Source organism: Argiope bruennichi, chromosome 10 (assembly GCF_947563725.1).
Source record: "Argiope bruennichi chromosome 10, qqArgBrue1.1, whole genome shotgun sequence".
NCBI lineage: Eukaryota > Metazoa > Arthropoda > Arachnida > Araneae > Araneidae > Argiope > Argiope bruennichi.
In genome coordinates this window covers 60993621-61010999 of record NC_079160.1, presented here as the reverse complement: position 1 = coordinate 61010999, position 17379 = coordinate 60993621, and the positions used below count along the sequence as shown (strand labels likewise).

Here is a 17379-nt window from a genome sequence, read left to right as displayed (position 1 = left end):
GTTGTTGCATATATAAAAATCAAATACAAACTGTTTGGTCATACTATGCTTCTACATCAATGACATTTACAAAAATGATATATCCTTCTAAATAAACTGATCGTTTGTTATTTTAAAAAGTTGTAGAAAAATATAACAGATCTTGAATGTTAATCTTATAAAAGTTAACTTAAATATATGGTATTGATAGTTCCCCTACCCCCATTTTTTTTTTTTTTTTTTTTTCCTTGTCTGCCAAAACCAAAAAGACATAATTTGTTTTACAGTAAAAAAACGTTTTACAAAAATTATGCAGTTACAGAAATAAATATTTAAATTTAAAGAATATATATATGAAATTATTATTCTTTTAAAAAATTTAATAAAAACTATGCATTAATATAAAACAGAAAATAATTTAGGCTTAGAAAATATGCAGGCTTAAAAATGCATACTTGTACAAAGATGCTTACTTTTTTTTTGTCTGAGGTAAAGTGCTTAAAAGTACTTAATTTTTGCTGCATTTTCTCATTTCGCACCTTATACTGTTATAGGTTAGTAGAAAATTAGATTTTCTGTATGTGTTCTATGCTTAATACTTAATATTTATCTTTTAAATGTTTTTTTGTTGTTGTTGTTTTGTTTTGTTAAACGAATTAAAAAGTAAATATTTTTAGTGAACAGATTTCATGTAAAATCATTTGAATTTTCCGAAAGTTTCATTTGGGATTCTTTGTTTACATAGATTTTGTTGTTTTATCAAAAACATATAAACTTAAAAATGTAAATTTTAAAATAGTACTTAAAAAGAAACTAAATATTTAATAGAAAAGCAGATTATTTTCCAAAAGTTTCATTTGGGATTCTTTGTTTACATAGATTTTGTTGTTTTATCAAAAACATATAAACTTAAAAATGTAAATTTTAAAATAGTACTTAAAAAGAAACAAAATATTTAATAGAAAAGCAGATTTTAAATAAAGGACTCTTTTTCTTTGCAAAGTACTTGTGTCTTAACCACATATTATCTGCATATTTTAGGCTTAATTCCATGTTATTGGTGAGCCTTATCAATAGATTAACATGAACGTCTGTGGCAGTTAATTGGTGGAATACAGAAATGTGTAAAACACTACACAAAAAAAGTACCCTTTTCTATGTAAAGTTTTGTAACCTCTTTGGAGAATCATTATGAATTACTAAAACACACTTATTACAGAACAGTTTCAGTATGCTTTTATTTGTTTATGTGTTGTCTCCACTTAGAAAATTATTTTCTGAAAAAAACTTACGAAGAATTGTGAGATTTGTAGACTTTTAATTGAATATTGGACTTTTTGAAATGATTATGCATTATATGATTTATTTGGTAAATTGCATATTTTTTATTTGATATGTAGTCACCATTATGTATTTTTTTTCTCCTCACTTTAGACAAAGAATGTCTCGTCCTAAAACAACAGATGCTTTCAGCGAACTTCTAAATCCTGTCAAGGACCCTGAAAGATCATTTGCTATAAATATTGCAGAATTGTTGCAAAGTTATGTCAAGAGTGTAAGTATTTAATTAATGTTATTATTATTCCTTTCAATATTAATGCCTTCTTTATTTAATTAGATAATGTTGAATATCATGACTGCTACAATGATAATGATACATAGAGCTAGAAATGATATTTGTTTATTGGATATCAGCTGTTAAATTGCCATCACCAAACAGATTGAAGAAATGTGGGTAGCACTGATTAAGAACACTATAATTCTTTGGGAGAGTTAATAGACATAAGCTGATTTGCTATATGTTTACATTTCAAGTTGAAGGAAAATGAAAGTGGGCTTTTCCCTAATAGGATTGATATTTTCTTTGAATTTTAAAGATATCATTTTAGTAAAATTAGGACTTTTTTTTTTTGTGGATATATACCTGAAAATAAATATTATAAATAGGTTTCAAGATTTAACAAACAAGTATAATATTGACATTTGCTATAACTTGTAGATCTCTCAGTTTAAAGCCAACCAGAGGATTTTACCTTCAATTTTAAGTTAAATGCATAACTTCAAAGTCTGAGATAGCTTTATACTGATATTAAGTCCCGTAAAGTTGTATATGTAATATAATTCATAGTTTTATAAATTTTAAAGTCTCATTTCAGATTGGAATAAATTTCACTTCTTTGTTTTTGACTCAAAATTTTAATCTTAGATGGCAATAAGTAAATAAATAAAAATAATGATTAATAAAATATGTGAACTGAAATATAAAAAGAATTCTAAAAGCTTTGAGTTGAATTTATTATATTATTTAAAAAAAATGTAAATGGTTCTTTTAATAAGCCATTGTAAAAGATTTTTCTACCTCATTTAGGCCACAATCTTCATTTGCAAAGCCTTGTTATGAACAAACATATTTCTTCTGATTTCTTTCAAATATTATCAGCCTTGAGATCAATTTTCTATTATATAATAATTCTATATTATTTTAATATCTCAAAGAATTTTTTTAGAGATTTAATCATTTTATTATTCAGTTAATCTCGTATATTTTACTTCTTAGTGCTTATATTTGGCACAATTTATTGTTTTATGAATTTACTTTTTATTTTTTGAATCCAAATTTTTGTCATACTTGTGTTAGTGTTTACCAAATTTAAAATACAAATGTGTATACATTAATTAAAATTATTTTTTCTTGTTACTTATTTTTTTATACTCTAAAATTAAAACTACTGAAACAAACATTTTCATGTGTTTTATTATTTTAATCCCTTCAGGACCAACAAAATATATGTGTAATGTGATATATTTATCCACAATTGTGTTGGATTCTCAGGGCTAATTGCATCTATGCATCTCTTTAGAAACATTCTTAAAAACATGTTGACACATAGGCACATTGGGGTTTTGGAATGAAATAATTTCTATTAAATGGTAATGTATCTCCCCCCCCCCTATTTTTTTCAATTCTTTCATTGAAGTCATTTGGGTTAGGAAAGTGTCTGTAAGGGTTTTGAGTTTTTGCAAAAAAAGTAAACAGAAATTTGTATTTGTTATTGTGGTTTAAAAAAAAAATGCTCACATTTTTTGCAATGCATAAAATAGAAATGGAATCACAAACAAATACAACAAAAAAGTAAAACGCAGGAAAATAAATTTAGAATAGCTTGAAAAGTTTCCATGTAGTGAAACGGATCATGCAATGCCATCTCGGGTCAAAACTAAACTTGAAATAATGCATAGAAAAGATCAGAATGTCTGTTCAGGCAGGACACAATTCCTCAGAACTGCGAATTTCAGAATTTTCCGGATAACATTTTATTATTTTTGTGATTAATTAATTTTTTTTTTTTTCATATTAAAATTCTGCCCTATATTCAGTATCTCAAGTATTTTTGATACAAATTTATTTATTTCATTGCTCAGTTCATTATATTTATTTTAGCTTCTGGATTTTTGTCTGATCTGTATCATTATTAATAGAATTCAGCCCCCCCCCCCTTGTTTTCAGAGCATGTACAAAATCTTTTTTTTTTTTTTTTTTTTTTTTGAAACTAAGGAAAAATTATCTTTACCTATGATTTTCATATGAGCTGTATTGAAGGATAGATATTATATGTCTGTAGAAATTATAGGAATCTTAAACTGAAAACTATTGTATGTCATATAAAACATTTACATTGTAGTGTATTAAAAGAATTTTTATTTTTAATGGGAGAAATTTTATTTTGGTTATGTCTCAGTAATTATTTAAAAATTTCTTTTAAAATTGTACATTTAGTGATTTTTTTTTAAATCATTAACATTGGTTAAATTCGATATTGATTCATTGAAAATGAATGTAAATAGTTATGTTAATTATGAAGCAAATTTGATTGAAAGAGCTAAAATGAGGACGAAGAAAAAATATGAAGATCTTAAGAATTTATAGTAGAAATATTAAAAGAATTAATGGGAGGAGAAAAATATAGATTTCCACTAGGTATTGTCTTTATAGAACTTCCTTAAATTAGGATTTGCTATATATAATTTTAATTTTTAAAAAATTTGAAATAATGTTTATCCTTAAAATAAAATTATTTTGTTTGTTTCTATTCAAATTTATTTGCATTATATATCCTTTTGAATTTACTGCTTGAAAATAACTTCAGTGCTGAACAGGGAATATTTCATTGTTACTGATACTCTTATTAATTTTTATTTTTAGTTTCTTGAAGGCTCTGTTAATTTTAATTCAGCAGCTTTGATGATCCAAGGAAGCAGTAGCATCTATGGCAAAAAGGTAAAATTCTTTGTAAGAATTCATAGCCTCTAAAATTTAAATATAGTTGTTAATTTGATTATTTAAAACTGAAAATACTGATTTTAAACTTATTTTGCTATTATAACTTTATAAATTATTTAAATTTTTATAATAATTGAATTATAATTATTAACATTATATTACTATGTTGCAATTATTACTATTGGTTTTTTAGCAAATGGTGTTTTATTATTAATTTTAATATAATTATTGCTAAACATAAATATGTAGCACCAGAACACCAGTTTTTCTATGAAAACTTCCATCAAATTTTGTGTATATACCATAATTCTCTGTATTTTTTGTGTAAGTTTTGCATATTTGACGTACTTTTTGAATTATTATCATTTTATTAAAGAAAGTTTTATTTGGAACATTTTATTTGATGTAATTAATGAAAAAATTCTGTACAGAATATTATTTAAAAGCCCTAAATTTGTAACTGCTAAGTTAAAAATTGTCTTTTTTTTAGAAATTTACTATTATTCTTTTAATATTAAGAAGCGTAGCACTAAAGACAAACTTCTGTGTAATTTTGTCAGAGAATTTCTTAATGACGTGGATGCTTTAAATGAAGAATTGTGCCCCTTCCCTGTATAATTTATGAGCAAATGGGTTTAAAAGATAAGATCGCAAAAAATCTTTTCACCCCTCTCCTCCCCCAACCCTGTACTTAAATTGATACCTCACAGTAAAATTTAATGAAGTAACATGATTTGCTTTTGCCATGAATGTGTGCATGCATGCACATATTTTTTAAATATGGTTAATGAATGATTAAATTACGTGCAAAAACTCGAGAAAAGATACTTATTAAATTCTATAATACACTGACTACATTTGTATTATTACTATTATTCAAAAGTTAGAATTTTACAATTTAAAATGTTTAATTTAGTGTTTGGTTTTGACATTTAAAGTGTATTTGTATTTTCTGAAAGATTTCAATTTTTGGGATTTTATTTAAAATTAACAAATTGGCAAAATTTATCATAACAAAAATTGAATCCATTAAATTGATTTTGTTGTAACCTTTTGTAATTGCTTTCTGAATTAAACTCTCCCTTTATATGTCAAGTTTTTTTTCCCTCATTTCCATTAATTTTAATATAATGGAAATGATGCAGAAGTCACTAAACTGAGTTTTATATATTAAAATGTAATTAATGCATATGTAATAATGCCAATGTTGCTTAGTAAGTATTTAGAAAGAATTTTCCTTATAGAGAACTCTAAATATTAGGATGAAGATATCAATTTGATGTTGAATATTGGAACATTGTTTAGTTGGATAAAAATTGTCTTATGTAAAAGAATAGTTGATGCAGTTCACCATTCAGTCAACTTTAATGAACAACATTATTTTTTAATGAATATATTATTTAATAAAATAATTTTACTCTAGTTTATTGATTCTATTCTGACTCAGTTCAAAATTATCTTTGCTAAATATTACTTTGGATATAAATTATTAGATAAGGCTAAGTAGATGACTTATGACTAGTGTTGAAAAGTAAATAGCTTTGTTCATTTTTATTGATATTGGTTTGGTGTGAAAGAAAGATTGTAGTTATTTGACCACTTTTGAAATCATGAAGTCTAGTTCGAAATATGAGAAGACAATTTTGAATGTTGCCCACGAAAAATAAAAATTAATTTTTCTGTTTATAAAATAATAGATAGGTTGAAATATTTTCCTGCAATCATTGTTTGTTAATATTTTAAAAGTATTTATTTTAATTAATATGCATAATTTATAAGATATTTTTTTTTCAATAGGTGGAATATCTGCATAATTTGGCTACAAAGTTATATGCTAGTTTATTGAAACATAAGTAAGTACAATATCCATTATGTGAAAGTTTATTTAGTATATTTATGTTTATTTAAATTAGGATGTTAATATCATATATATGCCAGATAATTTGTATTTAGGCACTGCAGAATTACAGCACTTCACAAACGTTTTATTGAATAACTATAATCATTATTTAATTTTGTATGCAATCTATAAATCCATTAACAATATAATAACATTTATTTTAGTATTTAGTAGGAAACAGCAAAGAATAGTTTGCCTCTTTTTAAAAAAAGAAAAAACTTTGAAAAACAAACAATTTATGCCATTGGACATGTGAAATAACAAACTGCATTTTTCAATCATTAGTTATGTATTGAGGGAGGTATTATCAAAAATACAATACCTCAAATTTTTTTGTAAATAAACATAAAAGCAGTGACCTTATATGTATTATTTTATTTTTTAAATTACATGAGTGTTATTATTATTCAGTTGCAGTTGAATGTATCTTTAAAAACCAGAGTAAGAAAATAATCATTTCTTTAAATTTTTAATTAAAATTAATTGAAAATTAATAGGGTTTTTTTTTTTTGAAACTTTTGTATGTGAAATCAAAAACTTTTTATAATTATTTTTCTTGATTAATGAGTGTGTTATTGAATTTATAAAGTTTGTTAGCCATTTACATTTTTAGGACATCTAAAATCACTCTAAGTGGGGTGGCTTTTTTATAAATAAAACGTTACACTACAAATAATTTGAATTGCACTCTCGAAGAATTGGCCACACATTTGTAATTTATTAATTACCACATTTATACATTGATAACATATTCACGTGTATAAGTAAATTAATACATGCAAATGTTTATATTTTTCATATTTTCTGTGAAATGTAACAAATGTAAACTCTTTCAACACAGAAGTTGCCTGATTTTGATATGCATGTATGCTGTTTCTCAATGATTACTAAAAAGATGTTGGAATTTATTTATTTGTATCTTATATGAACTTTCAGCTGTTTTTTAGAGAAGGGATCATAATGGCACATTTTCATTTTTAAAGCATAACTAGATACTAAACTTACAGAGACATATAAGATGGAAAAACTGTGAACATTACTATTATAACTACACAGTGCAGAGGTATGAGCGAAATGCATGCAGTATACATTTTATCTGTGGTGGTGCTGTAACTTAACATTAACTTCAATTTTGTACGTAAGGTTATATATATATTCAAATAATGAAGTAATGATATATTTATGTAGAAATGTTAAGCGCAGTTTTCATTAAAACATCTATCTATCTATATTTATATATAAAGTGTCTGAAAGAAAATATTTTTATTTTGAATATTGCAATCTATCTGTGACCACTGTAGAATGGCAATATAACATGTACATCTAGACCCTAGGGTCAGATAATTTCCTCTTGTATTTTCCAAGAGAATATTTAGATAGGCTTAGTAATTTCATTTCAGTTATACTAATATTATATGACCAATTTTTTAGGAGTTTGCTTTGAAGTGCAATAGCCCTTTTTAAAGAAAATGTGTTGATGAAAACATCTGAATTTTTAATTTGATTGTAGTGAGATAGACAAATTTCAAATGCATTTATAAAAACATGCTATGTTATTTTGAAGTATTTATAATTTAAATTTAGTTTTAAGTAAAGTTAACTTTTTCTCATAATTTACCATGCTTTAATTTTGCATAATGATTATTTACTTTAAAAAATATTTTATAGATAATTTGAATATTTTGTGATTAGAAAAAGATTTATAATTAATGTAAAATACTTTTAACTGTAATAAATTATTTTTTTTTCTTTATATTGTAGAAAAGACGATGGAGCAAAGAAAGATACGAAAGAAAGAGAAAAGCATACCAGAGAAAGCAAATTTAGTGATGTGAGAAATGTTCTGTTTTGTATTTACTTTGTTTCTTGATTTTCATGTATTTAACATCACTTGAAAAGGTATTTTAATAAGCAAAATATTTATGAATGATAAATATGTATTTAGCATTGTACTTTATACTAGTATATTCTGGAAATATACATTTTCCATATTTAAAGGATTAAAACTTTATTATTGTTGAAATCTTTGAAGATTTTGATATTTAAATATATCTGCCTTGTCAATAAATAAAAGGGTATCGTGGCATGAGTATTGTAAAAGATTTTGTTTGTAATTGTCCTCTCAAGTTTAAATAAATGTTTTAAATATTCCTTCCTTTATTTTTAAATAATTATTCTTGGCTTTTTATTTAGATTTTAATTACCAAATGTACAAATATCTCTATTATGTCTTGATATGGTTTTGATTCTTCATATTTTTTTCAATTGTTAGATTTCAATTTATGTATATTTGTAACATATAAATTTTGCAACTTTGCAGAATGGTTTTTTTGTTAAAATAAGGAAAATGATCTAATCTCCTTCAAAAATTCTTAATATATGAAAACAAATTGGAAGTTTCTTACCAAATTTCTTTGTATTAAACCTGATTTCTTCTATGAACTTTATTTCATTATTCTATGGTAACTTTATTTCATTATTCTAGTTATTAAATGTAGGATTCTCTTACATGTATCTTTCTCATTATCAGAACACATTCCAAAATTCTCTGGTTCAGCACTTCTCAATTGTGGTATATAAATTATTTTTGCATGTAAAATTTGAAAATAGAAATGGTGTTCCTTTTATGTGCATTTATCTGTTTTCATCTTAAATTGGCATTTAAAATGGTAGCTATGCTGACTGCTATTTTATATGCTGTTATATGGTATTAGATATTACATCATACTGTGAAAAAGCTCGAATGAGTTTCAAAAAAATAATTTGTAGATTCTTGGGTAGGTATTCTGACAAGGTCTTAAAATTTCTTAATGCTTCTCAGTATATCGCATTTTTGTGAAATTGGATTCTCAGCCATGTTACTGATTAAAAATATAGATCACAGTTAGCTTTGACTTGCAAATGAAATTAATAACTTGCAGAACATATCTAAATTAATTGGAGTGAAACCGACTCAGTTGTTGCATTAATTACCCATCATTAATAAATCATAATGTTTTCTATCATGTTTTATTACTGTTTACTGCAATGGATAATATATTTAATCATAATATAAAAGTTTAATCTACTAATATATTTGAGGAATATGAATTTAGAATGATTTTTTTTCTATAAGCACTCTCATAAAGATGCAATGATGTTTAATGGGAAATATTTCAATAAGAATACATATATTTTTATTATTATTTATGTGGTATTAAGAATTTTTTAGAATTAAGAACTTTTTGTCCGTTTTATCCAAAATTGACTTCATGAAACTTCAAAATAGAGCATTAATTTGTAAGCAAGTTACTGTTTCTTTCAAAAACTGAAACTAAAATCATACATTTATTTTCATCAGTTTCTTGTTTTTAATATTTTAATAATTATTTTTTAATATCTATTGGTAAAGTACTTAATTTTGTTGTTTTAATTCCCATAATTCTGTTTTTTAAACACATTTGTCAGTGAATTGTTTTGATGAAATAAATTTCTGCCCTAAGAAATGAGCTTTTAAAATTTATAAATTGTAATACTAATATGGATTATAAATTTGAAATTTTGGAAAAGTTTCAACTATGGAATTTAAAAGGAAATATATTAAGAATATGAATTATTTACTTTATAGTTGAACATCAAAAATATATAATAATAAACAGTTTGGCAACTTGTAAAAAAAAATATATATAAAAAAAAAAACTTTTAAAAAATGAGATCCTTGGACTAAAATAAATAAGCTGTTACACTGAAATGTGTTATAAGCTTTAAAAAAAAACACATTTAGAAATATATGATGTACTTACTTTTTAACACTTGAAATTTGTGAACTATTTCTTATCAAAAACAAAAAGCTTAATGTTTTTAAATAAGCTATTATTCTCATTAAAAATGTAATAATTATTTCTTATTTTGCTAATGATTCTTAAATTTGCAAATTCAAAAGAGTTTTAAAATATTTAAGTTTCAGAAATTTTTGTTTTGTTTAGGCACTTATTTTCCCCTTTCATTATGTAAGATGATAGTTAAATGATAAATTTTATTAAGAATTATTAAAGATTTGTGTGTTTATTTTTTATTATAAATGTTATTATCTCTTGGATTTTAATAATTTAGTGCCATAACAATGAAAAAACTTTATTTTATTTATTTTCAGCCCTTCTGCTCTACAGAGATTAAATTAGGCAAAAATCTTAGTTGCCTTAGAAAGAAATTTGCTTCTAAAAATTCTACCAACAAAAAGACATCAAAGAAATCAGACAAAAAGTTCACATTCACACCGGTTGATTTGTTCCCATTAGAAGGAGAAGACAAAGGGATGGAACTTCTAGAGTTAGTGTTTGCACTTTATATTTTCATTTGATATTTTATATGTAATTAATAAGGGTAGCTGCATAGCCATATCTCATAGGCAATAAAATGATCCTGAATTTGAATTTTATATCTATGAAAATGCGGTAAAAATTGCATCTGCAGTAATAATTTTTTGTATCTGTGCAGTAATAATGCAATAATAATGTTTTGTATGTCCCGATCTCTTTATAATATAGTTAAGCTGCTCATAAACCTCTTGTGTGCTGTCAATTTATCATTGACTTTGGTAGTTTATTAAATTGATGAATGATCAATTACCTTTCATATTCTGAGAAATTGCATTATGTTGGTTGCATGATCCCGTACACAATATTTTATTTTAAACCAAATGTTAATATTAAATAATTAAATTAAAAGTTAAGGATTTTTTATTAATACCTGTTAATCAATGAAATAGCATCATCCTTTTTTATATGAAAATAGAAGAGGTATTACTTAAGATTGGGATTATACAGCTGATTTTGATTGGATATTAAAAACAGAAGGTAGAGGAGAATTTTATCATGAGCCAGTGTGTAATAGGGTTTAAACATTGTTTTGATACCAGCTTTTTCTCTAATCAGAAAAAATTAGTTTTTTGATACATTGATGCTTTCTTTAATTAATGAGTCTTTTGATGGCTGAAACAGTGATATAAAAAAGGAGTTCCAAAATCATGATTTTTGCATTCTTTGACTGTTTTATCTTTCAAGGACATTAAATATCTTTAAAAAAAACTACATATTACTATTATGGGTTTTTTTAAGTTGTGAAATTCTGTATTCATATATATATATATGAATATAAATATCGTAATTTTTTATAAATCTTTTAATGTGATTCATTTTTGATAATTTATTTTTGAATGGTCCCATATTCTTTACTTTTTAATTTTTTATTATTATTATAAAAATTACAGTAGAATAAAATTGTGTAAAAGTGTGTAATTTCATTTAAAAGTTGATTTTCTGGAACTATTTTTATGCATATCTATTGAATTTTTGTTGGAATTTTGCTTTTTTTTTTTTTTTAGATTAAAATTGACTCTTAACTGTCTACAAGAAACCATTGCCTAACATGTATACTTGAATTCATTTTAATATGCAAAAAATTAACAATAAGTATTTTTATTATAATTCCCTCAAATGTTTAGCTTCCTGGTACATTCAAATGCGTTTAAATCTGAGAAGGAAAAAAAAAAAAAAAAAAAAAAAATGAAGAGATTACTATTATTTATCTTTTACTGGTCATTTAATTTATAGTAAATATTTTTATATATTTTTGATTCACATCTGTGCAAATATTTTAGAAATAAAATATTTAAAAAGTTTTTTTTTTTTTAATTCATGTTATTCTTTCCTCCTAATTACAAAAGTTACTGTATCCTTAATATTAGTCTAATAGCATATTAGCTTTCTACCGGTGTACCTTGACATTCTAAGAATAATTCCTGTTTCAATACTTATAGATTATTTGGTTAAAATTGTACAGATGATATCTTATGAATAGGAGTCTCTTAAATCGAGCACATTTTGTCTGTGGAGGGAGTTTAATGCCATTATATATGCCCAATTAATAACAAATTTATGAAATTTGACAGAGTATTTTTTGAATATCATTCTGTATCACTGTTAAGCTGAATGGTTATCAATTTAATTAAGTTGAGTATGCCTTCTCTTGCTGTATGCTATAGTCAAGAAAATATTTGTAGTGTTCCCTTAACTTCCAATTCTTCGAATTAGAATTAAAAGAATGAATACATTTGAATTTATACATATATATGATATTTCAGTGGCAGGAAATGAATAATAAAAATAACATCATTGATAAAGTTCTTTATTCAGATACCCTGCAAATTATTTGCCCAATGTCTATTCTCATACTGATAAAAGTGGGGGTGGAAAGAAATAACAAAATCACCAGTAGTTATTGAAGCTGTGTGTGATTGATTCAAGTTTGTTGTTAAACAGCAATTATTAATTAGGAAAAGCAATTGTGCTCTCTATTTAATGAAACACAATTGTAAATATCTAGCAAGTAGTGTTAATTTATTTCATCTACAAAATAGTGTTGTGTGATTTAAAAAATATATTGTACTTATATATTTAATCATTAATAAATGTTATTTTATCTACAAAATAGTGTTGTGTGATTTAAAAAATATATTGTACTTATATATTTAATTATTAGTAAATGTCTTAAATCATTTTGAATGATGTTTGAAAATATTTGTTTTAACTAGTTAAAATTCTTTGGAAATATCTATTCTTCAATAGTTTCTTGATATTACTTTATATGTTATATATTGGTTAAAAATGCTAACGATGATTGAGAACCAATGTTGAAGGGTATGCTTTGAATCACACCAATGAGTTACTATTATGGATCAGAACATTAATTTATGATTAGATTATGTTTAAAATTCTACTGTAGAAAGATATTTGCAAGTCCTATTTTAATAATCAGATTAATTTATAGATGTATGAAATATTGCTCTTGAGTTAACTAAAGAAATAATAAATGATAGTTTCTCATTTAATGTATAATACTGTATTATTATATATTAAGTGTTCAAATAAATGTTCTTTGATTGAATTTGTTATTTATATCAATATTTTGAATCAATGAATGGTTTTTTTTTATTCTTACAGTGTCCATGGCCAGTCATTGGGTAACAAATATGAATTCACTTTAAACAAATGTAAAGTTACCTCTTCAGGATGGCTGCTTCTACCCACTGTTAGTCCTGATCTGATACCTTCTGAATTTTCAACTCCTGATTACACTACAGTGAATGAATATTCAGATGATAACATGTGCAATGACTTGGATTCTCAGTCACCTGAATCAAGTCCTCTTGATGAAGGCTATCCTCCATCATCTGGGGAAAGTGCTACTCCAGCTACTCAACAATCCTCTCAAGGTGTATCATCTGTTCCATCTTCTCAAGGAACAGATGAAGGTGTTGGATCGTTGCCTTGTACACCGCTGGAAAGTGGATCTCAACCGGAATCCGGAACAGCCGATAAAGATTCTTCTCAACTTGAATCAAATGATAATACACCTGCTGCTAATGGCGCTTCAACAGAAACTCCAATGGAAGGCACTGAAGAAGGACCAGGTTAGTTCAATATCAATTCAGATTGTCTATCAGATATAAATTTTCATACCTTTAGTGGATCTGTTATAGTATATAGTTATGATCTCTGATCATTTTGCGGCTAACTTTCTGTCTCGGATGGATGGATACATTTATTAAGAGGAAGAAAAATTTAAAATTGAGAATAAATAACTGAGAAATCATGAGGTTATAACATATACAATTTTTTGAATTCTGCAACTCTCCTCTGTTCACACACACACACACACACTTGGTGAGTTTGATGCTATGAAGGAGCAAGATTCATGTCTGTTTGATAAAATTATCAGAATAATACTTGCCTGATATATATTTCTTACAGTGTTTTTGTCAACACTTTAAAGCTATATTTAGGATTAATAGGGAATTCTGTCAATTTGTACAAAGTTAATAAGCAAATTCAGTTTACAAATTTTATTTTTATTTGAAACATTTCATTAAAACCTTTATTCTTAAATATTCTATCTATGCACATGCTCTATGGATCACTCCCTGTGGATTTAATTTCTTAATTTTCATGAACTCGGCAAAAACAATTTTTTACCTGTAATCGAAATTTATAGAAGTGAACAATTTCATGCAAGGTAGAATGTTTCCTGTTTGCTTAACAAAGTAATTACACTTTTAAAAAAAAACACAGCAAGTTTCAAAGAAATATTTCTTTCATTTATAAAATCTGTTTTTGTTTCCAATAGAAATAAGAATTAACTATTAAATTGTTAATTAAATTTTATAATTTTAATGTCCTTATTTTTGTAACATATTGACCATTTGCTAAAAACATTTTTTTTTTAATAAAATGTATTTTCTTATATCTTCTTTAATTTAAATTAATATTTTAGGTTGTTCATTAAAATTTTAAAATACAAAAATGAAATTCATGTATATTAATAGAAAAATTGCTAAATAATTGTCTCATTGCATTCTTGAAAAATGGAAAAGAAAACCAGGCAATCAATATTCTTGTATTTTGCATGGTAAATGTGATAGATGCTTTCTTCAGTCTTCTGACATTTATATCTTTTTATTGTTGTAACACATTTTATTCATCAAAATCTAATACTGAAGTGATATTTAGCTTTTAAATTTCTTTTTTGTGCTCCACTATGCGGCATATAATTGTTTAAATTGGTAGCAGAAAGATATTTAATGAAAATGAATAATTCATTAAAATATCATTCCCCCTCCCCCTCCCCCAGTTTTGTTTTAGAAATCTTCTAAAATTCAAATCACATTTAATATTTCCAACTACCTTATGGCATATAGTTTATAGAAAAGTTTCTAACTTTTCACTTAAACAAAATGTCCGTAAGAAGGAGTTAAATCTTGCAATTTGAAAAATGTTATATCAATGATTTTTACATAATTTTTATCAAAAATGTATGATGTTCTTTTTAAAAAAAGAAATTATTGTAATAAAAGAATTATATTTAAAAAAATTTTGGAAATATGAATTATACTTGTGATTTTTACAAACTGTCCTTGTCTCTTTGTGTGTGTGTATGCGTGTGTGTTGAGTTGGGTTGCTTGGATCAGGAAATATAAGACCACTTTAGAATGATATTAACATGGACTAATTTAAAATAAAAATTAGGAAATCAATTAAGACTTTATATATATATATATATATATATATATATTGAAGAACTTGTGTTCTAATATTTTGAGCTCCAAATTATGGTCAAATGCAGAATTTGTGCCATGAAACTGTATAATATTCAGTTAGGCACTTCCAAAGGGAAAGTCATTAACAATTTTCGGACAAAAAACTTCCAAAGGGAAAGTCATTGACAATTTTCGGACAAAAAACTGATAGTTTTTTTTTTTTTAATTAGTGTTTTTAATAAATAAAATTTGAAATATTTATAATTGTGATTAAGATGCTCTTACACTTTCTGGCTGCATTAATTTTAAGTCTCAAATGAGAGAAATGTTTTTTTCAAATCACTGTTTTTATTCTCTTTTCATTAATTTTATAATTTTTCTGTGTTGCTATATTTCAAAATTATTTTATCAAAGAATTGTGACAAGAAAAAGATTGCTGCATTTCATTATTTTGATTTATCTAATGATTGTGATCTGGATTGAAATTTTGCATTCTGCCTTCAAATTCAAAATCTTTTTAATCTTTTCTATGTTTTAAAATAAATGCCATTCAGAGATTAATTATTTGGGTGGTTTTATGTCAGAATGTAAAACATCCTTGACCCTAGATAGCTTAGATGCTAAGCAAGGTATAAAATATTATTATTCCCATCCTGTAGTCTGTGTAATTGCTGTAGACGTTTCAAGGATACTCGTTTTCCCTACTCTTCACTCTTTCTCCTTCTCTGTTACCATGGTTTTGACAAAGCCTTTCTCTCCCCCCATGCCAGTACATTTCGGGAATACCTTAATAGCTGTGTAAAAATAGAGTGACACTGTTATCTGCCTCAGCGTTGCCAGGCAAACCAGTAAGGGGGTAGAAAATGTGACTTTGAACTGCCTATAGAAGATACACAGACTATAGTTAAATGTATATCATATCAGAAAATTTGTTTATTAGAAAATCCTAATCTTAATTCTACTTTTAATAATAATTCTTGGTCGAGTTGCTGGACAACTGATCAAGGTTCTTTTACTTACCCTGAACCCATTGTCTTCCTGCTGGCAGTTCTTATCTTTGTCACTTGTTAATAGATATAGTAGAGATTGCTTATAGTGATCACTTTGGGCACAGGCCAAATTAATCATTACATCTGAATGAACAATACAACCAAAACTTCAACTCTGTAGGAATGTAAGTATGCCATAAAAAACAGACTACGTGACATCAGTCATAGTTACGTTGTTTTAATTGGAAATATCGAAACAATGTACTGAATTGAAAAAACTTAAACATATCTAATTTTTTAACCTTTCTTTTCCAATGCTATTGAGATTAACATATATATTAGTTATTAAGTATTCATTTGATAAACTGTTCATATGAATAATATTCATCAAAAGATTCAACAAATTGGAATCATCCTAAAGTCTTCAGTCTTCTGGCCGAGCAGTGGTCCCCTCACGCATGATAAATCACACCCTTGGTGCATATTGCTTATCCTTCCCATGTTATTTGTTTTAATTTAAGTGTCAATTGTCATTCTTTTAGTCCACAGATTCAGTATCGCTTCTATGTTTCAGCAATTAATTAAGAAACATTTGATAAATTTTCAACACACTTGCAACTTCCTGCTGACTTAGTCTAGAAAGTAGATCATACTCTTTTCAAAGATTATATTTTTGTTCCATGCTCCACACAATAACATTTGCTGAGCTTGAAATTGAAAATTTTCTTTAAAGACAGCTGTCAATTTGCTGAATGGAAGGAGGTTGTGCATTGCTTAGCTGAGAATGATCTAAAGAAAATGCTCTCTGCAAGTGAATTTTTTATCTCTGTAGCCTACAGATTTTGCATGTACTTAGGTACAAGTTGGACATCCAGTTTGATACATACAATTGATTGATCTTTACATCTGTGATCTCTGCAAACACCAGCTACTGTATATTTAAAATTTTGATAAATTGTCTGACTTGACTGATAATTAAAATCTAAGTAAAAATCTATTCAAAATATCTAATTGCTCATTCCGAGTTTTCAGTTATCGATAAGGAAAAATGAGTTTGCTTATTATATACATACTAAATACTGTGGAACCTCTGTTAATTCATTCCCAAATCTTGCTTGTGAAACGAAACATTTTTTTTTTTCCCCCATGAGAATCC

At 25.7% G+C, this 17379-nt stretch overlaps 1 protein-coding gene across 5 annotated transcripts in view; it reads left to right on the top strand.

Moving 5' to 3' along the window:
• Positions 1-17379, top strand: part of LOC129989189 (condensin-2 complex subunit H2-like) — a 66725-nt gene that overhangs the window by 34450 nt on the left and 14896 nt on the right. For all 5 annotated transcript variants that reach the window (XM_056097564.1, XM_056097569.1, XM_056097566.1 and 2 more), the window contains 6 exons: positions 1414-1534; positions 4184-4258; positions 6059-6114; positions 7923-7992; positions 10294-10469; positions 13142-13611. In XM_056097564.1, coding sequence (XP_055953539.1) covers positions 1414-1534; positions 4184-4258; positions 6059-6114; positions 7923-7992; positions 10294-10469; positions 13142-13611 — 968 coding nt within the window. The remainder of the gene's footprint in view (positions 1-1413; positions 1535-4183; positions 4259-6058; positions 6115-7922; positions 7993-10293; positions 10470-13141; positions 13612-17379) is intronic.